This window comes from Malurus melanocephalus, unplaced genomic scaffold, assembly GCF_030028575.1.
Source record: "Malurus melanocephalus ecotype Western Australia unplaced genomic scaffold, MMel_1.1 scaffold_605, whole genome shotgun sequence".
Classification (NCBI taxonomy): Eukaryota; Metazoa; Chordata; class Aves; order Passeriformes; family Maluridae; genus Malurus; species Malurus melanocephalus.
In genome coordinates, this window is record NW_026623837.1 from 355,915 (window position 1) to 383,045 (window position 27,131).

General features: G+C 51.9%; 1 protein-coding gene across 2 annotated transcripts in view; it reads right to left on the minus strand.

Moving 5' to 3' along the window:
• Positions 1-18,406, minus strand: part of ZFHX3 (zinc finger homeobox 3) — a 76,507-nt gene extending 58,101 nt beyond the window's left edge. For both annotated transcript variants that reach the window (XM_057383054.1, XM_057383053.1), the window contains exons 1-2: positions 15,660-18,406; positions 13,230-13,726 (exon numbers count right to left, since the gene is read on the minus strand). In XM_057383054.1, coding sequence (XP_057239037.1) covers positions 13,230-13,726; positions 15,660-18,360 — 3,198 coding nt within the window. In that variant the 5' untranslated portion in view covers positions 18,361-18,406. The remainder of the gene's footprint in view (positions 1-13,229; positions 13,727-15,659) is intronic.
• Positions 18,407-27,131: the final 8,725 nt, after the last annotated feature.

Sequence of the window (27,131 nt, forward strand, 5' to 3'; positions counted from 1 at the left end):
CTCTGTGACAGAGAACCACACAGGTTAACAGAAAGCAACAGCCAAGAAAGGCTGAGCTKGTAATCACACCCCCCACACCTTCTTAACTGTGCAACAGACCTGCAAGCACTAATTAATCATTCCTCAGAAGAGATGCTCAAAGATGCAAGGCAGTGTGGGGACAGCTGAAAGCCAAGAGCCTCACTAGGACTGCTCCCATGGAGTGCAGGAAGAACAAAGTGCATGGTGGAGCCAGTGATGCCAACACCTTCCAGTGCAGGGCAGCAGGGTGGGATGTGACTGCAAACCCCTCGAGGGAGGGAAAAGATGTCATGGGAGAGGGGGGAACAGACAGAGACGCTGCTCTCCAGCCACAGTACCTAACCCCAGAGACATCCCTGGCACTCTGGGGTCACCACGCACTGGGGTCACCAGGCACTGGGGTCTCTGAGCAGCCCAGAGAGGGGAAAGGAACAGATCTGATTGCACTTGGGCATCCTCCTACAGCATCAAACCTTCTCTTCTCCCACAGCTRTGCTACAAAGATAGGCCAGCACAAAAATCCACTCTTGGGCAGCCACAACTTCAACTGCAGAGAATCCTCCAGAACCCGAAATCCTCCCCGGGAGATGCAAACACTGCCGTACGCGGAGATGTACAGGAGCTGAGTGTGGATCCTGCTGATTGCAGAGCCAGAACCAAAGCACCATGAGAGCACATTTCCTACCAGCTGGCCTGGAAATGCTGCCCTCAACCCTGCAGGCTCCTAGCCAGCTCTGGCTCACTGCAGGACCCATGACAGCCCTGCAAAAGCACCTCTGGTGCTCACCTGTGCACCTGTGACAAACAGCAAATAACAAACCTCACACAAAGCACCCCGTCAGGACAGGAGGGGTGTCACCTGAGCCAGCCCCACCCAGCACATCCTGGCGAGAATGGAGCTGGGAATGGTTCAGCTCCTGCCACAACTGAACCAGTCTGGACTAGGGACATGCTCATCCTCAGGAAAGGGTACAATTTTGCCACTTCATATGTCCATGGATGCCGTCATCCCTGGAGAAATATGGCAGAAAAGCTGTACTTTYGCTTGCAAAGCACTGTACGGACAGCCACAGGATGAAGTGATAAAAAATAAAAAAAAAAATTTGTGCCACAATGAAGCAATCCCATCAAGGAAGAGGCTTAGGGCTTCCAGCCCCACTCCCTTCTCAGTGCTGGGACAGGCAGGAGCTGGGGAATTCAGGGAGCCTCATCTTTTCCAGGGTTAGGAAAAGAAATGGGGAAAGAACAGCTGAAGACAGTAACCACAAGCAGGCCTCACAATGCCACTGCCCAGACTTTTATAACATATTTTGTACATCTACTTGAAAATAATCAGTTCAGTGTGAGTTGTTAAGCTGTGAACACTCACGTGAACTAGAGCASACTGAGAATATGAAAAAGCACTGGAAAAAAGGGAAATTACGTAATCAGAAGGTCTGGGGGGAACCTGGAAAGCCACAAGGATAGAAATCTGTTGTCCATATTGCAATTATGCAGCTGCTGAGTGATTGAAGAGGGCTTTCGGTGCTCCTGTCACTGTCAGGATYGGGMTCATTACACCWGGCTTGAACAAACTTCACACAGARGAGATYTGGAGCAGATAGTAGTTTAACATCTTTTAAAAAKATTTTAAAACATTCAGAAGATAYAGAAAAGYTTAGAAATCAGATCAAATAGYGAACATGAACTGCAGGAAYAGCWACAGAGGTGTTCAGCAGAGTTTGTTCCTTGTGTAATAGCAGCTACTCAGAGTCTCAGTCCTGGCTACTACAGCCTCATCTCCAAGGAACTGYGTGTGGTTTGTGGCATGGGGTGAGGGGACAGGGTGAAACAGTGTCATGTTCAATTCCATGAGTACTGTAAAGTACTGGGGTGAGGTAGCAAAACAGAGTTTGGGGTATATGAAGGATGGATGGAGAGAAACAAGAACKGAGTGTCACATCATTCCTTGTTTTCATACAGCTTCTTTATAACTTCTTACAGCACTGCACCACCTCGACTCCCAGCAGATAACCCAAAACAAGAACAATCCACAGGACAACTTTTCAACCCTCTCCATAAATCAGAATATCAGTATCAAAGACRTGCAGGACACAACCTCCCTGTGCAGAACCAGTGGGGATTCATGGAAGAACAACAGACCCAGCCCATGCTCTGCCTCCACAGCAAGGATTCCAGATCAGGTGATACGGGAGGAATTGAAACTAAAGGATGGTGTGATGGACTAATATAACAGAATGCAAGCAGAAAGAGGAAATTTRTAAAATTCCTTGAGTGTTGAAGGTGAGATGAAAAGGTAGAAGCAGGGAAGCCCCTGGCAGTGGAGCAGCCCTTCCCCAGGGGCTGCAGGGCTGGCACCAGGCTGGGCACAGCCTTGGAGGAACACGCTGWGCATCAGCCCACCCTCAAATTGGGGACAGGAGCACCAGGCTGATTTCAGACCACGTTGCCAAGGTAAATTCTTTAAGTGTCTGTGAAACACAAACAAAACACTGAGCACCACAGAAATGCCCGTGAGAAAATAAATAATTCTTCATTCAGTGAAAGCTTTGGATTGTATTAGACAAAGCCTGGGGCAATGTAATGAAAGAGAAAGATAAAAAGAAATGGAATAATTACTCACAGAATGAGGCAAGAATCCTGCTGGAAAAATATGTATGGAACTACATATAATTAAGAACCAAAATAATGTCTGCACACAAAGGGCTGAATTAAGGCAACCTGCKACTTCTTATGCTCTAGATGGTTGTGAGAGCTCCACGAACCCAATGGACACTAACGTGTCCTGAGAACTGTGTACAGAAATTCAGGCGATTGCTCCTCGCCCCACACCGCTGAGCAACTGCTCTGTAAGGAAAACCACCAAGTTCTCGGGGAGGAGAGGCTTTCCAAGCACAGCCTCCTCCAGGTTTAACTGGGAGAGCTCTCCAGTCCCTGGGCACGCAGTGGTTCCCAGCAGGAAGGACACAGGATGACCCAGAGCAATGCAGAACCACAGAACTGTCGGGCTCATGGGTTCATACACAGCCTGCAGGCACTCGGCAGCCCATGAACAGTTCAGTTTGTGCTTTGTGCTTCCTGTGTGCATCTAAAACCTAACTCAACTGCAGCATAACTCTGCAGAGGGGTCTACAGGAGAATACAATGGCTTTAAGCATTAGCTACAGCTATTCCTTCTCAGACACACGACAGCAGTGGAAAACACAGAGTGTGCAGAAGCACACAGAGGACAGGCAGAGGGAACACGGGGGGATCCTGGGGCTGCCCACGGCCCACAGGGACCCCTGGGCTGTCTGAGATGTGGGTGTGGGGCTGTGGGTGCTGGAACTGTGGGTACGGGGCTGTGGGTGTGGGGCTGTGGGTTCCCGAGCTGTGGGGCTGTGGGTGTGGGACCATGGGTTCCCGAGCTGTGGAGCTGTGGGGCTGTGGGTGTGGGACCATGGGTTCCCGAGCTGTGGAGCTGTGGGTGCTGGAGCTGTGGGACCATGGGTTCCCGAGCTGTGGGTGCTGGAGCTGTGGGACCATGGGTTCCCGAGCTGTGGAGCTGTGGGTGCTGGAGCTGTGGGACCATGGGTTCCTGAGCTGCTCACACGCTGCCAGGCCCCAGAGCCGCCGCGAGACGAGCGCTGTTCTCCTTCCCACCAAAAGCCCCGAGGCCTCCCCTCCCGCGTGCGCTAACCACAGCCCTTTGAGAGGCTCGTGTATTTACAAACTAAGGCATGTTGAAATCAAAGGGGATACCATATGACATAATTCACATTAAAATGTCAACAGGCTGACAATTTATGGAGTCAATCCGCTGGAGGTGGGGAGAAGCAAGAGGCGGTAATTGTTTAATTCCCGTTAAACCAACAGCAGCTTCACCTTCAAAGCGGCGTGCACGGCCTCTGGCTGCTGTCAGCCCGTGCCAGCCTGGCCCTGGGCCAGCTGCACAACAGCCTCAGCCCCCTGGCACACGGGCTGGGGACACCAGATGCTGCCCCAGGAGCGCAGTTCAGCCACCCCATGGAGAACATTCACCATCAGCACAAGGACAACCAATCTCTCAGGAAGGCAGAGTCCCCCTGCCAGGGCACCGGTGCCCATTTCCAGTGCTGGCAGAGCACTGCTCCTCCTCTGCAGCACACACAGCAGGGGAAGCTCTGGGGGCACCAGGGAAGGACCCGACCCACCCAGAGCCTGGCACCGACCCCGCTGGCACCCGAGAAACCATAGCAGTGCACAATGACAGCAAAGTGTCCCAGCCACAAACCCCCGAGGGCACAGGGGAACCTTTCACCCCAGTTAGGTGGCAGCAGCTCTGCCCATATCAAATCTGCTGCAGTGTTTGGTGAGACACAGCACCGGTGCCCTCAGCACGCTGACATCCATGGACAGGCTGTGCTAACGTGCCTCGCAGCCTGCAATAGCTCATMAGGAAGGCAGGAGAGGGGAACGTGCACCTCTGGGAGAAATTTTACCTGGATAAACCGCAGCCAATAAATTTTCTATAAATGCCAGCTAATGCTGTCCCTTGGAGAGCGCTGGGCAGGGACTGCCAGGCTCCAGAGCCCTCGGCAAAGCCTSGCTGTCTGTACATAAACAGTAACACCTCATTCTCTCTTCTACCTCATTAACTGAAACGCATTAAAACAAGTGTGCACTGGGAGCAGCAAATGAGACTGTTAAACCAAGCTGATATAATCCTCATCAGCTGTGGGAAATGAGCACACATCCATTACACTGAATCAAGCCGCCAACTGCGATCCACTGAGGATGCTGAGACCCCAGGAAGRTGCTCTTCCCCCTCAGCTGGACCAGGCAGCTCAAACAACCTCCAGCTCTCTCTCAGGGGGTATTTCCAGAGTGTTGGGGCTTCATTCCATCTCAGCAGCTCCCCCAAGCACTGGTTGGGGGCCCTGGTCCCACACTGCAGCCAAGTGCTGCACAAGTCCAGAGGAATCTGTGCAGTGAGATGCAGGAAATCATCGGACTCTGCTGGTATCCAAGTGGAATAAAAGGCTAAGGCAGCAGAGCAGACACAGAACATGGGACATTTCCCAATCCCAATCTCCAGAGGGGACACACATGCAGCATCATCCCTTAAAATGCTGAACACGTTCACTCTGCCTCCCCCTGAAGAGGCAGAGCAGGGAGCGCTCCTGATGCTGCAGGAGCCAGACAGACACATGCACTGCAGACAGACAGACAGCACTCTGTGCCCTCCACTGCCTTGGGGCTGAACTGCTGATCTCACCGCAGCAGCTCAGGTTTCCAAACTCTCTTTTCCCATGGCAAGCAGAGCTGATGGGCAGGACAGGGTCCCCTCTGGCTCAGCATCACCCCCAGTCCTGTGATGGGAGGAGGTGCCCTCTGCCTCAGCCCTGTACCGGCTGCAAGAATGTAAACAACCCTTCAATGCTCACAGCTGCTTATTTCCGAGATTTGAACTGATGCAGCTATTACATGGCAYTTCCCCATGTGCACATAGCCCAGAGCCACTGCCTGGATTGATCCTCCCTATGGAACAGGACACCCTGGGGTCCCTGTCCCTGGGCTCCCTGCAGCCTGCCCAAGCATTTTGAGCGGGGTCCATGCAGTCTGTTTAACCAGCATGATGTGCGCAACAGAAGCACAAAGAAACAGGCATTTAAAGTGACATCTGTTGGATTAATTAGCTGTGTAATTAGCCTCCCCTCTGTGGAGACAGGCTTTGTTACTGCTGCCTGAAACTTCCCCAGGTGATTGTCTTTGTATCCATCCTTCCCYGAGCACAAGGAGCAGCAGAGTGGGTGAGATGGGGCTGCACGGCCCAAATGAGGGGCAGGAGAAGCTCAGAGACCACGGGGCAGCTGAGGAGCAGGAACTGGGCCAGAGAACTGCAATCCCTGCATCAATGTGGTGGAACCCAAAGGAGCATGGGCATCAGCGTGAGCACAGTCTGCAGGTGTGCCCGGAGAGGAAAGGCAGGGATGGATACAGGTCAGGCTTTTATATCATCCCCAATTAGATCAGAACACCTCTGCTTTCTGCCACCAGCTCCCCACCTCCCTGGCAAAGGTGACAGGAGGGTCACACAGCCACGGGACACAGCAGCCACTGCTTCTGCCCAAACCACGGCCAACTGGGCGGAACAGAAACATCCCGAGGTAATCTCTAGGACAGAGAGGAACCCCGGGATCCAGGGAACAGCTGCAATGCACTGATGGTTTGATGGTCAGATGCAGGCAGCTCCTGCTTTAAGCAGAATGAGAGGGATGCTGTGGGGGAAATACGGGGCAGAGCCCTTGTGGGCACCTTGGCTTTACCTCTCTGCCAAAGCCACCTGCAGCCAAGGATCTCCCAATCCTGCAGCCAGGCTTACCTGAGCCCAACCTGCCCCAAGGCRCAGCTTCCACAGAACTTGTTGCACAAGTGTAACTTCTTGCCTAATTTGASTTGCAGAACTTGGCTGCACGTGTGGCAGCACGAGGGCAGGTTTTTAGGACTGGCAAGAAGGGGCAAAAGCCCATTATGGTATTAAGTTAAGTATCATGCATACATTATTTATTGCAATTTAATGAATTCCCTATGAGATAGCAAACACAGAGCCTCCCATGCTGCTGCCGTAGCAATTCTGAAGACTTTGTTCCAACAGTTTCTTTAGGAACAGCTCAGTTAAACCCGGGGAAGGAGGACACAGAGTCCTGCAGCCAGTGCAGTGGCACAGCTGAACAGAAAACAGCAGAGAACACCATGGAACAGGCTGGGGAAAGCATCTTGTGGGCTCTCTCTCAGCCCTCAAAACAGCCCCAGCCAGAGATGGACGCTGATGAATGCCCATTCATTATTTAATGAGGGGGTCACCAGCAAGCTGCAGCTGCACAACTGGTACCCAGTGCTGAAAAACTGACCCTGACCACCAGGAACGGAACCAAGAGCATTCCAAGGTGTTCCAGGCACATTACCTGTGCTGAGGAATCCCTCTGGGCCAGGCAGCTGGACTCAAGATGTAGACTAAAATGCAAATTGAGCTCTGGGTTCCAGCCCAGGACAAGAGGCTGTGACCTGCCGAGCTCTGGGATAACAGAGGGTGTGAATGTGGGAGAATGGACACAGCAGGARCTGGGAATTGCTSACCTCTTGGACAACAAAGGAGAAGGAGTCCAGTGACACCAGCGAGGGGGATGGACAGGGACAGTGGGCCAGGCGCCAATATTTTGTCCCTCCTCTGTCCAGCATGGGAGGCACAGCAGGGCACTGACAGCTTTTACCACCAAGGTAAGGTCTGCCACAGCTCCTGGCAGCAGCCCTGCACAAAATCTGTGTCCAGAACCACCTTGTCCTCTCCATGAACATCTCAACAACAAGCACCACCTGACACGGGAAAAATTCCTACTTGGAAATTTAAATACTCCTCCACATGTTCAAAAATCACCAGGATAAAAGGATGAACCGAAACTAGAGACAAAACTGGCATTGTGCATCAGAAAAGGTCAGATGCACTCTGACACTCCATAACATGAAGACACCTTGTTTTGAGRTGAGAGCTGAATTCAGAACAGCTTTGCAAAGCCCTTCCTTCCCCACCCCTTGCCATGCTGAGCCTCTGTCCGTGCTGACACAGCTCTGGGTGACAGGGAGAGACAGCCAAGATCTGCTCCTGTAGATCTGCTACAGAAACTGGGGAAAACTCAGTTTATATAGATTAGGATAAAGCTTGGCAAGGTATTCTTCTGTTTGTTTTTCTTTTCTTGTGTTTGGTTTGTTTGGTTGGGTTTTGTAGTTCATTCTCACAAATATTTTGAATTCTAAACCCTGTCTGACCAARGGCTTTTAGCTCCATGTTTTGGGGAGCTCCTGGCTCCTGCTGTGTGATCAGGGCTACTGCTCCAGCTGCACTCTCACTCTTTTGTTATTCACATTGCTTTTACAGGGTGGTTTCTTTCCGAAGCTGCTGGCTGCACATGGCTCAGCACTTACTGGAAAACTGTTGAAAGGAAAACCTAAGTGACAGAGGCCCATAAATAAAACATAGAGCAAGCAATGCTGTGTGCTCTCAGCAGTTCTGATTCCAGCCCTTTCAAAAAGCAGYGCAGAGGAAATCTAAGTTGTGTGATCCTGTACTAACAGACTTTGGTATTCAATACCTAAAGGAAGGTAAAGGCCTCTTTTAATGCCAGGGTGACACCAGGGAGAAATCCATCACTCAGAGAATGTGCAGCCCCAAGAAGGAGATGTCTCAAAGGGTTAAACTGATCCTGAGCTCAGCTGAGCACACTCTGAACCATCAGACAAAGTGAGGATTTACACAGTTCTCATGCTGTCCCCTTGCCTTTCTGTTCCCACTGATCCTTGAGGCAGTGTCTTCAAACAAACTGGCAATAATTCCACATCTTGCTAGCAGGAGAGCAACTTTAACTCCCTTTTTATCTGTTGTATTCTCTTATTTTGCATGTGGGGAAGCAGCAAGCGTAGCTACAGACCCCTTCCCCTGCCCCATAGGACAGTCTGCCCCCCATCCTTCTAACACTGGGACACCAAATTCCACCAACCATTATTTCCTGTGAAATCACTTGATGTTGTAAAGTTCTTCTGCAACTGTCACAGATTTACATCTAAGTGGTCCACTATTTTTTACCTTATAGCTGACCTTAACCTTGATTTTAACTCCAGTTTTAGATCACTTACAAACACAGAAATCCCCTGTATCTTTCCAATATTCTTTTTCCATTGTGGAAAGTTAGTTTTTACTTCACATCACATTTCTGTTTCTCATCTTTCACCTCCCTACCTGTGGCCAGGCCTGTTGCCCAGGCTGTTCATGAGGAATCTGATGGCAGACCCTGCACAGCCTCTGCCTGCAGCCTGGCTGGCTCCTTCAAACAACTGACAGTGCTGCAAGAACCTCTCCTCCAAAAGTCTGCTTTCCCCTCCCTAATCCATATGCCTACTAAGACCTTTCTATTACAGTTTCTATCAATTTGCTGACTYAATGCTTTGTAGTTTCTGGCCCACGCTACTGCCTGGAGCCTCTGCCCCTTCCCGTGGGGTTCTTCCACAACTCTGCAGTGCCAGAGCCCTGTTAAATCAGTGTTAAATCAGTGAGTTTTTCCTTCATGGTTCCTCCACATGAGACCACCCTTCAGGATTTATCCTCCATACATGGGTATCTTTCAATTCTGCTCCTAAACACACAAGAAGAATTCTCTCCTCTTCCCCTCCCCATAACACAGACCTTCTTCCCTTTCCCCACCTCCCCATGTGATATTTTCCTATCTGATCACATCAGACTTTCTGTGGTTTGSTTTTTTGGCCAGGTTTACGCCTGCTCTTTTTCTCAGGGGTCATTATATTTAACAYAAGCACCTAATGTGCTTTTCTAACTCCTCCCTGACCCACACATACCGCACCCTYTACTGTATCCAACAAGTAGCTCATGCATTTTCATGTCATTTTAACTTCAAAGTTAGCTACTGTTACTARAGGTACTCTTTTTGYCTGTTTCTATTACAGAAGAACATTGAATTTGAATCCATTATCATCATCATTCTGTAACTACATCTCATCCAATATTCTATGCACCCTCTGGTATTGGGATTTGGGGATTTTCCAACAAGTTTCCTGGACAATCCTGTGGCCAGAAGGGAGACATTGCTCCTGTGGAGAGGTACAGTGGGACACACTGCTCCGTGGTGGGACAGAGTCTTGTGCTGGGTGTGCACTGCACATCCTCCTCCCCTCCCAAGGCAGCTCCTTTCTGTCCCACTCAGCACAGACACAGAGTTCATCACCACAGCACCACCAGCACTCACATTAAAGAGTCATTTTCCTGCACACTCTGCACCTCTTGCTAACAAAGAGCCTTTATGCATGGCACCACGTAACCCAAACCCTCTCCTTCAGACTCCCCATTCCCTAAAAAAGTGAACTCAGCACTTGGAAACACTGAAAAGGAAGACACTGAATGAACTCATTGAAGGCACTTGCTGGCAGTCTGGCAAGCAGCATGCTTCTTCTGTAGTTCTTTGTTTAAACTTCTGAGCTGCAGATTCTGAACYAGAGGTTGTCAGGAAGTTGTACGAAATGTCCAAATCTGGCTCTTGCTCGAGCAGATTAATTCCTTGTGCAAACGCCACCTGTGCAGCAGAACTGGGAACTTGTGCCCAGCCTCTTCCAGATGTGTGGAGCTGCTGCTCTGCTCCAGGCTGGTGTCAAACTCTGAGCTCTGAGGAGATTAAAGATAAACCTTGGTTAGTGCTCCAGGGAGCTGCTCCTGTCTGTGCTCTGCTCACAACCACCCTGGCCACAGCGTGTCCTTCTGGCTGTCCCAGCTATGGGCAAAGGGTCTCCAAACCATCATCTACCTCAGAATATCCCTCTCACTGTGCTCTGACAATGCTGGCTTGCTTTCCAGGGAGTTCTTCAGGATCTAAACCCCCTTGGCCACCCGAGGTCAACAGTCACAGGAGAGGCACAAGCATCACATTCCCCAGCAAGTGCCAGATAAACAACAGCATTTCCAGTTAGTCACAGGATTTGAGGGGGACAGCAAGGAAATGGGTGAACACAGCAATAAAGGAAAGGTTACCTGACCCTTTCAGACTTTTGCCATTCCTCTCCCTGGCTGGGGGAAGCCATTGCACTGTGCAGGATGAAGATGGCAGCAGAAGACCAGAGCTTCTCCCCTGGCACTGAGAGTGCTGCAGGAGGAGACTGAAAAGAGTGTGGACTGACAGTGTGTCCAGATCACATTTTCTGGCAGCAAGTTAACACTGACAGAAGTGGCTCTTGGGCAATGCAAGCAGCCAATAACATGTGATTTAGGAAAAAAATGGCAAAAGCAGAAGAATAAGGAGGATTGTGTGTGATAAGCCCAGTGTGTGCTCTCACCCAGCAGCATCTGGAGAGGATTTTCTCCAGCAGGCAGGGAAGAACTCGATTACATCCAGTTAACTGTGCTCTAAACTGATTATGCATGTGCCAGGCTAATGGATTACATTAGCAAGAGGAAAAATAACATCCAATCAATCTCAATTTACTGCAGACCACACCAAGGCCTGAGAGAAGAGAAAGCATTCTGTGAACTCCCCCCAGTCGCTGCATCCCTTCAGTTCTCAGCACAGGGATGGTGCTCCAGCTGCTGCCAGGACCAGGGTGCTGCTGGAGCTCCACTGATCCTGATCCTCACCTCACCAGAGAGGMTCCTCCATTAAATCAATCCCTGCTGAACAGGGATGCTGCCAATCCAGCCATCACTGTCCTCTGCTCCAGGGTTTATCCAGCTGTACTACAAGGCCAATGTGAGGAGCATCCAAAGGAATCCATTCCTCTGAAATGTGTTATCCTTCAGCTGATGTTTCACTGCTGCTGTGTCAGAGGCAACACAGGGCTGGAGAAACACTGAGACTGCTCAGGACTCTCACAAACCTGAAAACTGACAATTCCTCTTTACCTGCCCGAGAAAAACATCCTAGGAATCTTTATTACAAGAACCTAAGCCTGTCCCCCAATGCTGGTGGGATTTTTTTCCCCCTTTTTTTCCCCCTCAGTGAGAGAATTCTAGTACCCCAATTGCTTCTTCCCCAGTGGAACCCACTGTATATGCAGGGCCTGGATAAAGAAGCTTTAAACATTTGCAATGTACACTTAAAAGAACAATGTTTTGGGTAAAAAAAATCATAATACAGCTTTCAAACAACCCTCTTGTACCCCRAACTGACCTCCACAGACAGAGGAGATTCAGTTCCCTCAGCTGAAGTCTCACTGGGGCTCTCCTGCCCCCAATTTCCAAGCTGTGTAACTCTCTAAGATCTCCTGTACACCAGAGGGCAGAGGTGCATGTGCAGACCTGACCCTTTTTAGAGCCAGACTCTGCTGGGTGAGGCTGGATCCCAACTCAAGAGGTAAAAGTCACTGCCACAGCCACCCTGGGCTCCAGGGCGAGCTCAGAGAAACACAATCCTGCTCTGAACAGCTCCCCACCAACTGCAGGTAGGTCCAAYAACCATTATTTAAGGTAAACATTGTATGATGCTCCTGGTTATCTCYTTCCTCCCTGAATTTACTGGATCTGCTAATTCCTAGGACAAATCCTTGAGTGCAAACATGTCTGCACTGTGATGCAGTAGGTACTGTACAGCTCAATGTCAGGTCTTATATTCCCATTACATAATAAAGAAATTTCAAAGAAATAATTAAAAAGCACGAGGTACACTCTATGTGTATATAAAGAAACCTCAGCACATTTGGGGGAAAGCAGGAAAAAAGGATGAGYACAGAAAGAATATAAAAAAACCTGTGAGGAATGAGCAGACAAGGAGCGGGAGAGCACGTGTGAATGGAGGGGATGCGGCTGCTGAGATTTATGGCAATTCGTACCTGATTGTTCATACTAAAGCTATTATGGGATGATTAGAGAAAAAGGTGAAGCTTTAAGTCCAGTGAAAATCAATAGAGACGTCTGGAGCAATTCTGCTGCACGAGTGAAAGGACTATTTACTGTATCCGGAGCTCCTCTTGGGTTACAGCCCACAGGGTTTGGGCCAGCCAGGGGAGGGGGCTGGGAACCAGAYCAACGAGATGGGAAAGAGAAGAGCTTATAATGGTTACAAAGACAGCACAGACCGAGGGCTTGAGAGGAAAACACAACAAGATGGAAGTGACAGCCAAATACTGTTGTGGATGAAAGCGTGCAATGCCTCCATGTGCACGGCCGGGCACACGCTCACAGCTCCTATTCCAACCTCCTCTTCCAACCTCCAACCTCCTCCTCCAATCTCCTTTTCCAGCCTCCTCCCTATCCCAGCCTCCTCCTCCAGCCTCCTGCCTTTCCCAGCCTCCAGCAGCGCTTTGCTCACAGTTCCCAGCACTGACAACCAGAGCAGCACAGCACTGCAGCCACGGCCCCTCCATTTGCCCAGCACCAGCACACTGCACCCCAGAAAGCCTTCCAGTGCCCACAAAGTGAGAGACCTGCCTGGGAAGGAGCTGACAAAGCCTGTTCTGTGCAGAGCATCACAGTGGCAGTGCCCTAAGACACACAAGCCCCCTTTACAGCACTGTGGAACATCTACTGGCCCAAAGCCAATCACTCACTAACAGAACACAGGGTGAAGAGCTGCAGCACGCACTGAGATGGGGTCCCAATGGACACCTCTCAGCAGCTCATCTCAGGGTCACCATCCACTGGGGTTCAACRCAGATTTTCCTTGGAAAATGCAAGRACATGAARCAAAGCCAACCCTTACCTTATAGAGCTTCAGGCTGGCCTCGTGCCTCGAGTTCACAGTGTGAAGCCGCAGCTTCTCCAGACTGTTGGTGTAATAGTCACACGCGTTGCATTTCAGATGGACCGGGTTCCCAATGGCCACGCACTTGAGCCTCCATTCGTTGGCTTTGCCCCCCTCCTTGATGTGTGCCACCAGCTGGTATTTCTGCACGTGCTTGTCTGTCTTGCAGTGCAGCTGGAAGTTGGCTTTGAGCTGCGTGTTGTAGCGGCACAGCTTGCACTGGTACGAGTCCCCCATCACCGCCTTCCACTCGTCCTCGGGGAGGCTCCGCTCCACGTTCATGTGCAGGCCCAGCATGTCCAAATTATCTGTGGTGAACTTGTTGCACACAGCACACTGGAAAAGCTTCAGTGATGGGTCGTTGGTTTGCGTGAAGCTYTCACCCAAGTTCATGAGCTCCTCAGACACCAGCTGGCCACCACCCAACCGCATGTCCAGCGGGATCTCGCCACCCACTGCACAAAGAGAAAAGGGGAAGACGAGGTCGGAAAGGTTGAAATCCTGCCAGAAGATAAACACAGAGCAGAGCATAAGCTGCTCCCAAGTGCCACCTGTATACCCACGAACACACAGTGAGACCACACGCAGCTCTCTCTGTCCCCACTCCTCCCACGTTGCCGGTCAGCACCACAGCTGGAGTAAAAGGCCACATTGCAGCCAGTGTAGGAAGCTGGGAACAGGCTGCAATCACCCTTGCTACCCACCTGCTGCAGGATCATCCTGCCTTCTGCCATCAAAGGTGGCATGAAAAACCCTACAGACTTTGAGAGGATGAAGAACTCCATAGCACCACACTGAAAGTCTCCGTGGCCATTTCAAGAACATTAACACTTCATTCTGCTTTTTCYTGCCTCCCTGGAGAAGCATATGCAACCTCACGCAGTAGCTGAGCGCAATCCCTACCACATAAAACAAAGGTCAACAGCCCCAGGCCCAGCCAATGGCAGTGTCACAGGGAGGTCACTGCACTGCTGTCACAAGCTGGCACCACATGGCATGGACAAAAACAACCTGAGAAGTGCCACTCCTGCACTGTTATATCTAATCTCTTTTTCAAGAATTCAGAATGGTGAAGAATCTTCTAAAACCAGTGTTGACAAGGAAAAACAACAACTAATACYGAGGGTGTGAGAGCATGTCAAGAGAGCCRGGAGGACCCCGTGTGTTTGTCAGGMTGACTCTTTAAACCAGAGCTCAACTCTGCTCACTCACAGCTACTGAGCACAATAAGCTCCTACTCACACCAGAGCACCTAAAAGATGCAGACAGAGGAACATTTTAACAAGCACAGAGACCAGCCAGGACCCCTGGGCCACCTTGTTCTCCTTTTCTATTTTTGAGACATTTATGCTCTTTCTACAGCTTTTGGTATTTTATCTCAATCTGATACCACAGCTCAGCTGAACAATCCTATGAAAAGAACCTTCAGGTCAACAATTCCTCAGTCAATCAAAAAGAGATCTTATTTCCTTAACTTCTCATTTCCAATGCTGCAATCTATTTGCTGAGAAGCAAATGCTCCTTAAGTCAGTCTCTCCTGAACTCACCATGCTGGAAAAAGCCAAAAGCAGACTCTTCTGAATTATTAATGTTCTGCTCAGTTTTGGACCAAAGTGTAAAGATGGGAAAGATCTGTTTCACTTCTCGCAAAGCTCACAGCCCTGGTATCCGAGTCAGAAGGGCCAAGCTGGTGTCAAGTGCTCATTAACAGGGGCAGGGCCTCCCTCTGCACCCTCAGTGTGAGATTTGCAACCATCAAGAGCACAGGTCTCCAATCGCTCTCTAGCCAGCTCATGGACATCCAACACCCTGTCATTTACTTTAGAGTTTCACTTCAAACATTCCCAACTTATCAAAGCTGCCCTGAACTTCAGTAAGCAGAGGCTCTGAGCTTCAAAAGCTTCCAAAATCCTGTTTCTCATTCTGGCAGCAGAGGAACACCACCCCTTCCACCCCTCTCAAACCTGCTTACCTTGCCTTCTCAAGGCAACAGTGTGGAACAAACCAACCCCAMAGCTGCCTTTGGGACTGCCAGCAGCCGATTACATCCTCTCCCAAAGCCACCAACCAAACTACTCCCACTCCTCACCAAACCCAGGAGAACTTCTCAGGAAACACTGTAGTTAGGATGCTTTCCAAAATGAGGAGGAACATTCAGTGCGTGGCATCCATAACCCGTTATCTGCTGTTGCATGAATTCCCTATCCAAGAAAACTCTTGGAAAATGTACTAGAAAAGCCACAAGATGAGAAAARCTGCTCTGGGCGAACACAGATGAGRAATGTGCACTGTGCAGCCTCCATCCTTGACTGCTGCACAAAGGGCCACGGTGGCAGCCCCCTTCGCTGGCTCTCACACAAACTCGGTGAGAGACCCCGTCAGCCTCACCTAGAGATGGAGCCATCGTTGCCATGGGGTTGGTGGGATCCAGCTGGAACCCCCCCATCATGAACTGTGCATCTGAAGAAGTGCTGTCCATCTTCAGGTTGGGAAGGTTCATGTTCTGCGCCAGGTAGTACTGGTAGAGCTCGGCCTCGGCGGGGGATGGCAGGCTGCCGAGGCCCAGGTGCCGGTTATGCTGCATTTGGGACATGTTCTGCTGCAGCAGCATCATGTTGTGCATGTGCTTCTCACTGGTCATGTGGATCCGGAGGTTTCTGGCCACGTTGGTCTCGTAGTCGCACACCTCACACCGCCACGTGGGTTTGGTTTTTGGTTTGGTGGGGGAAGGAGCCCCACAGGTGCTACTGATGTTGGCGGCCGCGGCTGCCGCTGCTGCCGCAGCCGCTGCCGCTGCCCCCGCGCTGTGGCTGAACACTTGCTCTCCCCCTCCGTTCTGCAGGTTCTGCATGTTGTTGAGATGCTTGTCRGACTGCATATGAATACTGAGGTTGCCTTTGGTAGTAGTGGAGTAGTTACAGACCTCRCAGCGGAAAGGTTTGTAACCACAGGTGTAGCTCTCACCCCGCGCCAGCCGCGGGTGTGGCTGGCCGCTCTTGCAGTAGACACAGGAGCCGCCCGGCTCGGGATGTTTCTCCTTCATGTGCGCCTCAAGCGTCTGCTGGTACTTGTAGTGCCAATTGCACTTGGGACACTTGAGCGTCTTACACGAGTTGCGAGAATGCATCATGGTCATGTGGCCACCCAGCGACCGCGAGGAGCCCAGGACCGTGTCGCACTTTGGGCACTCSACGCCGCTCCCCGAGGGGCACTCCCCACCCCCGAGTTCACAGAGGGGGCCAGCATGCTGGTGATGGGAGATGTAGCTCCCGTCCTCGCCCTCTGCACTCTCATTTGGTTCTGGTGCTGTGGCATTGTCTTTATTGGCACTTTCATCGATAAAGTCCAGCCTCCTGCTGCCCTCGGCCACACTGGCTACGCCACCCTCATTGTTAAAGCTTAAGTGATTCCTCCTGTTTGCACCATCAAAGACAAAGGAAGAAGCAGAATTAGAACTAGTAGAAGCCGTGCCCCGCGACAACGTCTGGAGCACGTTAGGCATTAAGGGAGAGTTAGAAATGCTTTGGTTTGAGAGAGCAAGGTCCTTTTTGCTGCTGCCACTGCCTGCCACAGCCCCAGCGTCCTCCTGGGGCCGGTCCTCCAGTTCATCCTCCAACTCGTTTGGAAACAGTCCTTTGCAACCCTCATCATCCTCATCTTCTTCCTCTTCCTCCTCTTCCTCTTCCTCCTCCTCTTCCACRTCCTCCTCCTCCTCCTCTTCCACCTCCTCGGCTGGCTCCACCTTTTCCGAGAGGCTGTCCTGGTCTTCCCCTTCTTGCTTCTCCCCCTCTGCGCCCCCAGGGTCCTTGCCCTCCGAGGATTTGGTGGGACTGGAAGCCAGCGGGCCCAGGGGTACTGAGGTAATGGGAGTCTTGAGAGCTGAGCTGGTCAGCCCGCCCAGGTTGAGGAGTGCACTGGGGGCCAGGACACCCGCTGCTGGTGGCGGCTCAGCTGCACCGGCCACCCCGGCCTGGAGGGCCTGCTCCCCTTCCATGCAAATGCCACTGAATTTACCATAAAAACTGTGTCCAGGGCCTATGAGGTTAGCTGCGGAAACGAGAGGGTGCTGAAAGGTTTTGGTTTTTGGTTCCAGAAAGCTGACAAGGGGTTCCTTGTCTTTGCCTATCCCTTGGATGATAGCGGATATGTTCTTATTGCTAAGAATTTTCCGCTCCTCCTCACTCAGAGTCATTCGGTGGTCGTGCACGGCATGGGTCACAAACGAGCGGACATACCCAAAGGAGAGTTTGCACAAGAAACACATCAGGATGGGCTTCCTCTTCCCATAGAGCACAAAGCCATCGAATTTGGACAGGTCCACATTGTTGGGAACATCTTTGGATACGCAGGAGCTTTTGGCAGAACCATCGCTGTTCAGGTAATCCTTGTTGCTTTTGTGTCGCACATCGAAGACGCGGAAGCTGTGCAGGACGGGGCTGATGCCCGCCAGGGCTGAGGTATTCGGGAAGGCCTGGTCTGAGCCCTCAAACCACTTCCCGAAGGATGAGGCTATGTGGAAGGTGTTGATGATCTGTGGGTAGACGGGAGCGGCGGCCGAGGGCTCTCCCTGCTTGGGCAGAGAGTTGGGGAGCAGCGAGGGGAGAGCCCCGCTGCCGCCGGCGGCCCCGCTCTGCACCAGCTGGCTGAGGCTCTCCACGATGTAGGCCGAGCCGTCGGGCTGGTAGACGATCTCGCCGGCCAGGTTCTCCACGTCGCTCTCGTCGTCGCCGTCGTCGCTGCTGTCGCTGGCGCTGTCCCCCCGGGGCGGCGGGGCCGGGCGGGCGCCGGCACAGCGGTGCTCCATGTAGCTCTGCAGGCCGGCGAAGGAGGCCGTGCACTGCCCGCAGCTCACCTCCTTGGCCGCGGGCTCGGCCCCGGCCCCGGGCCCCGCCGCGCTGCTCTCGGGGACGCGCTCGGGGAAGGGGACCCTCAGGCTGTCCAGGGGGCTGCAGCTCTCGGCCACGGGCTGCTCCATGCTGCCGGCCGCCTCGGGSAGGTGGGTGCTGTTGAGATCAGTCCATTGCTGGTGCTGAGGAATGCCGCACCCATTGTCCTTCCCAGGGATGACGGGCGAGTCACAGCCTTCCATGGCAGGGCCGGCACGGAGCGCTCATTGCACCCGCTACGGCTCGGACCTGCAGGTGGAGAGGAGAGAACAGTGAGTCAGGGTGTTCCCATACAGACCCCATACAGAGAGTCCCCATATAGCAGGGTGTTCCCACACAGACCCCATCGCCACAAGGGCTCCTGACCCTGCTCCTCACGACTAAACTGGGGGCTGCTGCGCCAAGATGGGTTCCAGAAATGGGCAATGCACTGCTGGGAATGAGCAATGGAAACATGCTGGCAGCAGCAACTCAAAAGGCAAACTGAAAGGGCCCAGAAGGTGGCAAAAACCTCCTTAACGCCCTTCCTAAAGAGAGCCAGCAGGAACATTGTAGGACCTGCACTGTCACCCCCAAGGCCTTGGGTCTTCAGAAAACAAACAAAAACATCATGGGAAAGCTTGTGACAAAAACAAGACACAACAACAGAACAGTTCTGTGGCTTTACAAGTTGRTAAAACTCGTACTCTCTGGCTCCCTAAGGCAGACGCTGTTTTTCTGAGTGGTATCCTTCTGCTAATGGCCTGGGAAGCACAGACCCAGCGCTACCACACATACACCTCAACAGGAGACCACAGGACTCAGAGCAACTCACGGTGATTTTGGAGAAACAGTGCTCAGTATGCACAGGAGACGTAACTGCTCTGCTCTGGACAGAGTTTAAACAGAAAAATGTCAGGAGAGAAAACCAAACAGGAAATTCCAGACCTGACAAGGGTCCATCCTGGGGACTGGAGAGCAGTCAGCCCAGCAGGCTSCAGGATGCTCCCAGAGATCACACAGAGCACAGCTCTGTGCATGGACTGCTCCTCTCACCCCTGCAGACAAACAAGGGCACAGGTCCTGCAGGAGGACACCCCTCCCAAATCAATGGGACTGCAAGAATGCCACCAGCTGCCAGGGGGTCAGCAGGCCTGGGCTACTGACCGTGGCCAGGACTCCCTGCCATCACGAGTCTCTTTGCTGCACCCGCCCAATGACTCCAACGCTGCAATCTTAATGGAGTCCTGCAATCCTAATGGAGCCCTTGTCAGCACAGACAAAAATGTGAACACAACTGGAAACCTGCCAGACAAGACACAAGCAGTTGCAATGATATGCTCCCAGCACTGGATGAACAACCTGAATTAGTTCAAGCAAAACAAAACAGAGTGACATTCAGCTTTTTTTCTGATTTCACTACCTCCCAGTTTGTTTTCCTTTACTACACAAAGCCATCCACACTTCTGCTGATTTCTCTCATGTGTTTGTACTTTCCCTTTACATTTTACTTCTGGTGAATCTCGAAGAAAAAGCATTTACAACTGCCACTGAAGGCAAAGTGATACTGTCAAAGCCCCCGTGCAAGGATGGCTGCACAAGGACATGCAGGTGCAACACAGACACCATCCACCACGTTCATACACAACATCACCCTACAGGACCTCCAGGCTCACCTTCCCTGGGTTCTGAGCTGGACACAGCTGCCTCTGCACTTCACTGGGAATAAACAGGGATTTGGTCTGCRGGAACAGTGATCTGGTAGGCTGAATAGACCAAGAAGGAAGAGCAGAATCCCTAAGCCAAATGTTTTGTTCCCCTAAACTAAAATATGCTCCAGCCACGTAACAGTTCCTCCTGCACTGGCTCTCTCCCTGGAATACTGGTCCTTAGCTGTGTGTCTTTGTTAAACTGATCCCAGATCTTTCTGTGTTGAGGCTGCACATTCACCTTCCCACAACACACCGACTCTGTCCCTTTTCACTGCTGCTTCTGCACTGGCAACTGCCATCCAAACTAAACTCAAAACAGATTCACACAGGGGAAAACAAGGGAAAAGAAACTCCATAACCCTTGTACTTTTGCCAAGTGAAGTTTTAGGAATTTCTGTGTGGACTTGAAAGTGCAACATGAAATGGTAACACCCCACCAACCCTTGTAGACCTGGAGCATTGTGAGAGCCAGCAGAAAAGGTGAGGCACAGCGGGGTCCCAGCAGCTCTGCCATCCACAACTCCAAACTGGCAGCAGATGCCTGAGTGACAGCCAGGCCAGAAGGGTTAGCAGGGCTGGAGGGGCGGGAGGGTTAACAGCCTGATTGGAAAATCAATGTAATAAATGCTTGGTAAGTTACAGGAACATGCGGGAAGAGGAGGCCGCGATTGATAAAGGACTGCGGCTTTGATGCTGCACTGGGGACTTGTTTATTGACAGGAAAGCCAATCTCTCTCCCGGCCTGGCCCGGCCAGGCAGACCCGTGTGCTCCAATTAATTGGTGGGCTTTTCTGCCTTGGCTTGCTTTTAACAGCTCTCCCCCACTCACTCCAAGTTAACCAGCTCAAGATGTGCTRTGCCAAAGAGGAGCCCTTACAGGGCATAAGGAAAAATCCAGACCCCAATGGCTGCCCAAGCCCCAGACACAGCCTGAGCCTCTGTGCAAAGCCAAACTCTTCTGATGGTTCAGTCACTGTTCCTGAAGGGAGCACAAGGCATGAAAATATTCACTGCTGTTCACACCCAAGGTGCAGGAATCATCTCCTTAAACCGAAAACAGCAATTACCTKGCTAAAGCAAACCAGGCTCTAAGCAGAAGCACAATGCAGTTCTTAGTCTGCTACTGAGCCCCAGGTCTTCCWGCACCCCAGAGCACTCCTAAGCCACTTCTGTAGGGACATGGAGAGCTCAGATGGACAGACAGACAGACAGTGGTGCGCTCCACACCTCCCGCTCGCTCCCCCACCACCCTCTCCGCTCTGTTTATCAGCCAGTCAATAAGAAAAGGTAGTTCTTACTTAAGGAGGCAGAAGTCAACTCGTCAGGTCGATCAGCACTCTGTCTGTAAACATGGTTTCCCGTAAAATCAATGAACTCCAGTTACAGAGAGAACAGCCTGAGCACCGGAGCCTCYGCATTCTCACACCAGCCCAGCGGCAGAGAAAGGCTCTCCTGGTCCCTTCTGTGGCCTCACATCCCACTGCTGTCCCACTGCTCACATCCACTGCTGTCCCACTGCCATGCCAGCCCTGCCTCTGGCCCATGGACCACCCAAACCTCTGCCCCTTCCAGGCAGCACCACGGCACCGCACAGCCCTTGGAGCTGAGAGCATCTCACAGCCCTTGGAGCTGATGTGGGACCCGCCAGGGCAGTGCAGGTACCACGGGCCAGGAGAGCTGTGCCAGGCCAGGAGAGCTGTGCCAGGCAAACAGTGGCAAAGCTGAGCTACCCTGGATGTGGGTGCAGGTGGCAGCACAGCACGGCGTGCCCCACATTTCTGCTGTTCTTGCTGACTAGGACTGGTGGCTGGCAGCCAYGCTGGGCACAACGTGCAGGGAATCAATCCCTGTGTCTCCCCTGTCATCTCCCTCCAGTCCCCAGTCCCATTCTCACAGGACAGACATTCCACCTTCCAGCAATGCTCCCTCTGAGGAGTGCCTGGTGCTAAAACAAACCAGTGACTCCTGGCGAGCTGGGGGCTCTCCTGGGCACCCCCAGCCCCACACCAGGCACCCCCTCCCCTGGGGACACTGGCAGCAGGGCGGGCGGCAGGGACAGAGTGCGAGGGAGGAGGGGGCTCCTGCTGTTGCCCAGGCTTCCCGAGAATTAAATATGAACAGCCGTGCTGTGTAATTTTAAATTGTTAATTAGCACAGGGTTAATTAGGCGGCCCTTTCACAAGAGGCTGTTTGGCAGTAAACCAAGACTAGAAGCAATGAGGAAGGAGGAAAACAAAAGGAGAAAGAGACAGTGAGAAACTGTTCCCTCAGCTAATGACCCACATGGCACAATGGAAACCAGGGCGCCGAGGACAGGGGGAAGCCAGMAGCAGATGCATTCACCCACAGGCATTACCTGGCTGCCACTCTCTGCAGGCTGCCCTCTGTCCCCAGCTGCATGGCACAGGGACATGTGCCAGCTCTGGGTGCCAATGGCTCAGGAGAACGGGTACAGACGGGAGGACAAGGACAGCACAAGACTAACGGTGGTCTCAAACACTCTGCCCACAGGCTCAGCCTTTTGCCTYCTGCAGCATCCTCAGAAGGACAATGCCTGCCAAGTGTGGTGTCCAGGCTGGCCAAGAAGCTCCTGTCTCAACAATGGCACTTTGTGACACTTGTTCCAGCCTGAAAACTAGGGATGGACAGACCAAAGGTAAGCAAGCAGACAACTCAACTGCATGGTCATAGAAATACAGACAGAAATACAGACTAGCTTGGGAGGGGACCTTGGGGAGCCCTGGAATGCTCAAAGCTCCCGAGAGCAGGAGCACAGGCAGGGTGTGCAAGGCAGTCACCGTGACCCTCTGAAGTGGGGACACAATGAATCAAAGCTTTCTGTGTCACCTCCCCGCACCCAGCGTGCCACACAGCACTTGGGTACACTCAGGAAACTGCAAATGCAAAGACATGATAAAAATAATTGCCTAGGATCAAGAATTCAAAAATTAAGGGAGAACAGAACGTATGTTGCCAAAGCAATTTTAATTTTGCTCCTTTATGCATATGCATTACAATACTGCCTGCAATTAGGTGAGCACACGCTGCCTCACTTGGCAAGCAGGATGGTCACAGAAGAGGGTAAAACAAGGTGACAAGAGCATGTTGTCACTTTATGTGATTTCTACAGCAGCTGCYATCACACAAATATGTGAAGAGTCACTTCCTAGAATAGAAAGATCTTTTCAAATTTCCTCAGCAACGCTGGCTAGAGATTCGAGTGGCAATACCAAGAGTTGCAATTCCCAGCTCTGTAAAACACTTCTATCTTTTCAGCTGAACAGAAGACTTGGATCCCAGCTCTCTCCCATTCATTGTGGTGCCAGAAAGCAGCAAGATACCTGTCAGCCTAAGGGAAGCACTAAGGACTCTGTAACAAGATTTGAGATACTGGGATAAAACAAAACTTATGTACCAAAACTTGCATGTAACAGGGAACGTGGATGCACAGTGTGAAAATGATTTCTAGTTGGGGTTTTCTGCCAGCATTTTACATTATCGGTGCCTTGGGATTCCTGTTATGCAATTGCTAACCAAAAAAACCCGGATATTTATTTGCCAAGTTCAACATTTTAAAGAAGACATTACAAACTGATTTTCCCCTTTCACATAGGGAGTCATATTTTGCACCTCTCCAAGTGAGAGTAAGCTGTGTTTTGGCACACACCGGATCACAGCGGAATTGTTTCGATGGCAAATGTGGTTTGATGAGCAAGATACCAGTCTTGCCAAAACCTGAACAGCTGAATCTTCCTCGTTTGCAGTGAGGCTTTACCAACCAAAAGCCCAAGCTCAGTCCTGATTTCTCCCAGTGCTCGGTGTCAGCCTGTGTCCAGCGGGACACACGGCCACATCCAACACCTCTGCACTGAGCAGAATTAATAAACCCCCCTGAATGCTGCTGAAAGGAGCATCCCACCAACACTGACCCTAGGGCTCCAAGGAGTCTTGGGGCTGCGAGTCCTCACAAACCAGTTTGTTATYCTGGCAATTCACAGAATTATCATTTGAGTTGGAAAAGATCCTTAAGATCATCCAATTTATTAACCCAGGACTGCAAAGGCCACTACTAACCCCTGCACCCAAATACCACATCTACAGTCTTTTAAATCCCTCCTGGGACAGTGACTCCACCACTGCCCTATGCTAGCACCTGACCACATTTTCAGTGAAAAAATTTTGCCTCTGTGGAAGTGTCTACGAACACCAGGAGCTTTCCCTTCTCAGGGATTGTAGCCCACGGATCCTGACGGGTCCAAGCTCCCAGAAGGGGATGATGTGGCACACAGCACTCTACTGAGAGAAAAGCTCCATCAGGCACCTGCAAAGGCCAGGCCAGTCCTGGGGCAGCAGAAGAGCCCCATGGAGGGATGGCCATGGGCAGCACGAGTGACACYGCTCTGCGCACGCTCCCGGTGCCASAGGGACACAGGGATCACACCACGGGCCCCTCAGATCTTCCCAGCATCATTAGCATAAACAGCTTTTCAAGCAGCAGGAAGCAAAGGAAACGCAGAACAAAACAGGGCTGAAAGCTGCAGGGCTCAAGCACTTGGCGTGAAACGGAGAGAAAGGGACTCCTTGAAACGCTGAGCCTTCCACATTATCCACATTTTCCCTSTGTCCTTCACACCAGCTCACACCGAGCCAATGGGAGAAACACGAGTCAGGCAGCTTTTCAGAAGACATTTTGTTATGAACTATTATTCCAAGTTTGCTGATCCCTTTGAGCCAGCTACTGCACTACACACAAAAATATTTATCTAATCCTCAGCCTGCTGCCACTGAGAGCAGAGATCCCAAGGAGGGCCGGAAGGCTTTCCGTGAGCAGCTGGGGACAAGAGCGCTTGTTCCTTCAGGAGATTCTTACACTAAGAATATTTTGCAGCAGAGGTAAATTGGCTTCAGTCACATCTCCCTCACACAGCAAACTGAAGGACTTGCCCAGCTCACACACGACAGGGCATGGAGCTTGTTCTCAGCTTCTGCAGCAACTTCTCTTCTCTTGTGCACGACACCACAGAACTTCCAGGTTTTGTTTCAAACTGTYCCACAGTTCTGCCTTTGCACAATCCACCCCTTTGCTCCAAACCCCCAACCTTTCTCGTTATATGCTGTTCCCAGCCTGTGCTGCTGCGTAAATARCTACATTTGCATCTGGTTTGCATTTTCGGTGCACTGTTGTTGATCCAACTCCAAAACTAATCCAAGAGCTGTTGAGGACAAACTGCCTGGCTGTGTCACACAGACCCCACAGCCCTCCAGGCTGTCTCAGGAACAGGGCCATGTTTGTCCCCCCATTTTGCCACGCTGCAGTTTGTCCTGTCCCCCCAGTACCTGTCCAGGGGCTCGCACCAGTTCTGCTCCCCCAGCTCTGCCTGAGGCCCGTGTCCCTCCATGGAGAGCAGGAACATCCACAGACCCTGCACTGGGCACCCCTGACCCCACAGAACCCCTGGAGATGCTTGTGAAGGGACAAATTCTGCAATGCTCCACATTCCAGCCTTGCCCCACGCTCTGTGAGCAGACCCAGCCTTGCCCCACGCTCTGGGAGCAGACCCAGCCATGCCCAGTGCCCTGCTGGAAGAGCTGCTCTCTGCCAGGCTGAGCTCACAGCCACGCTCTGGGAGCAGACCCAGCCATGCCCAATGCCCTGCTGGAAGAGGAGCTGCTCTCTGCCAGGCTGTGTTCACAGCCACGCTCTGGGAGCAGACCCAGCCATGCCCAGTGGAGCTGCTCTGTGCCAGGCTGAGCTCACAGCCACGCTCTGGAGCAGACCCAGCCTTGCCCAATGCCCTGCTGGAAGAGGAGCTGCTCCCTGCCAGGCTGTGCTCACAGCCACGCTCTGGGAGCAGACCCAGCCATGCCCCATGCTCCGGGAGCAGACCCAGCCATGCCCCATGGAGCTGCTCTGTGCCAGGCTGTGCTCACAGCCACGCTCTGCACTGCAGCCTCGTGTGATCACAGGGAAATGCTGCCAATGCTCCTTCCTCCTCCACATCTACCCAAACAACATGTGCRCTCCAGACTGGTGTCAAGGGCCAAGCCAAGGCTAAGAGTCAGACTCGTAAGTCATGCAGAGCTCCTGAGCCAGGGCTCGGATCCAGTCCTTGTTAGGAAGCAGACTCTGCCACATTCTGGGCTCAGTTGCTCTTTCCCACCCTCTGGGAAAGCCGATGCTCTGGATGGGGAGAGCTCAGAGCTATGAGGTCATTGTGTAACCATTCCCGGCTGCTCAGACAAACWCTGCAGCTGATCCACAGCTCTGAGCCACACTCTGGGGCTGCACAGCCCCACTGCAAAGGTCAGCGGCGTGTCTGCTCACAGCAGCCATTCATGGCTCAGTATAAACACCACCTACAACCACGTCACTGCAASATCAGCTAAAAAAACCCTAAAAGCGGTAAAGGAACTTCCTGGTACAGCTGGGAAGCTGCCCCATTTGGAGCATCCTTTAGGCCAACTTTGAGCATATCCATGTAGTCCCGTACTCCCGTAAACATAATCCAAAACAACACCCTGCTCCAGACTTCACATACAGCCTAAGCATGTTCCTTATCTGGCCAAAATAAACCCTCCTGATTGCAGCAACCATCAGGAGTCAACACCTATGGACCCCCTGACAGCTCAAAGTCTCCAGTTCATCTCTCCAGTCCTTCCATCAGCTGCTGCATCCCTGGTACCTCAGAACCACCACCTGCCAAAAATGCAACCACCTCCTAAGGGAGAGCACAGAGCCAGAGATTCCAAAGGATGTCCTGACACATCTCCAGGCACTCCCAAGCCCTGTCAGACCCCAGAGCAGCACTCTGAGACACAGGCACCTTCAGAGATGAGGGAGGACAATTCCAGACCTTCAGGACTGAAAGCGTTACTTGGCTGCCTGGCCTCTCGCTAATTGTGGGTTTTATTTTTATTTCCTATTACCCTCTTGCACGCCTGATGAGATTATCTTACCGGAACTGACACAGCTGGAGGCTGCAGCCATACATGGAGCCTCTCAGGAGGCAATGCAATTTTATTTTCATTGATCAGGAATCAGCAGGGCAGTAAATGATGGGAAATTCCATTAGGAGAAACAGTGGGCCACAAGACCAAACAATCTAGGTACACCCAAACCCCAGAAAGTCCCATCCTCCCTCAAAGCCCCCTCTAGATGTGGACAGAAGAAATCCCTCTTTGTTCCTCCCAGAATGGAGTCAGCTCTCAGTGCTGTTCACAACCATGGCCTGGCCCTGCTGTCACAGCACCCAAGGGCTCACTGAGCCCAGCAGTGCCTTTGG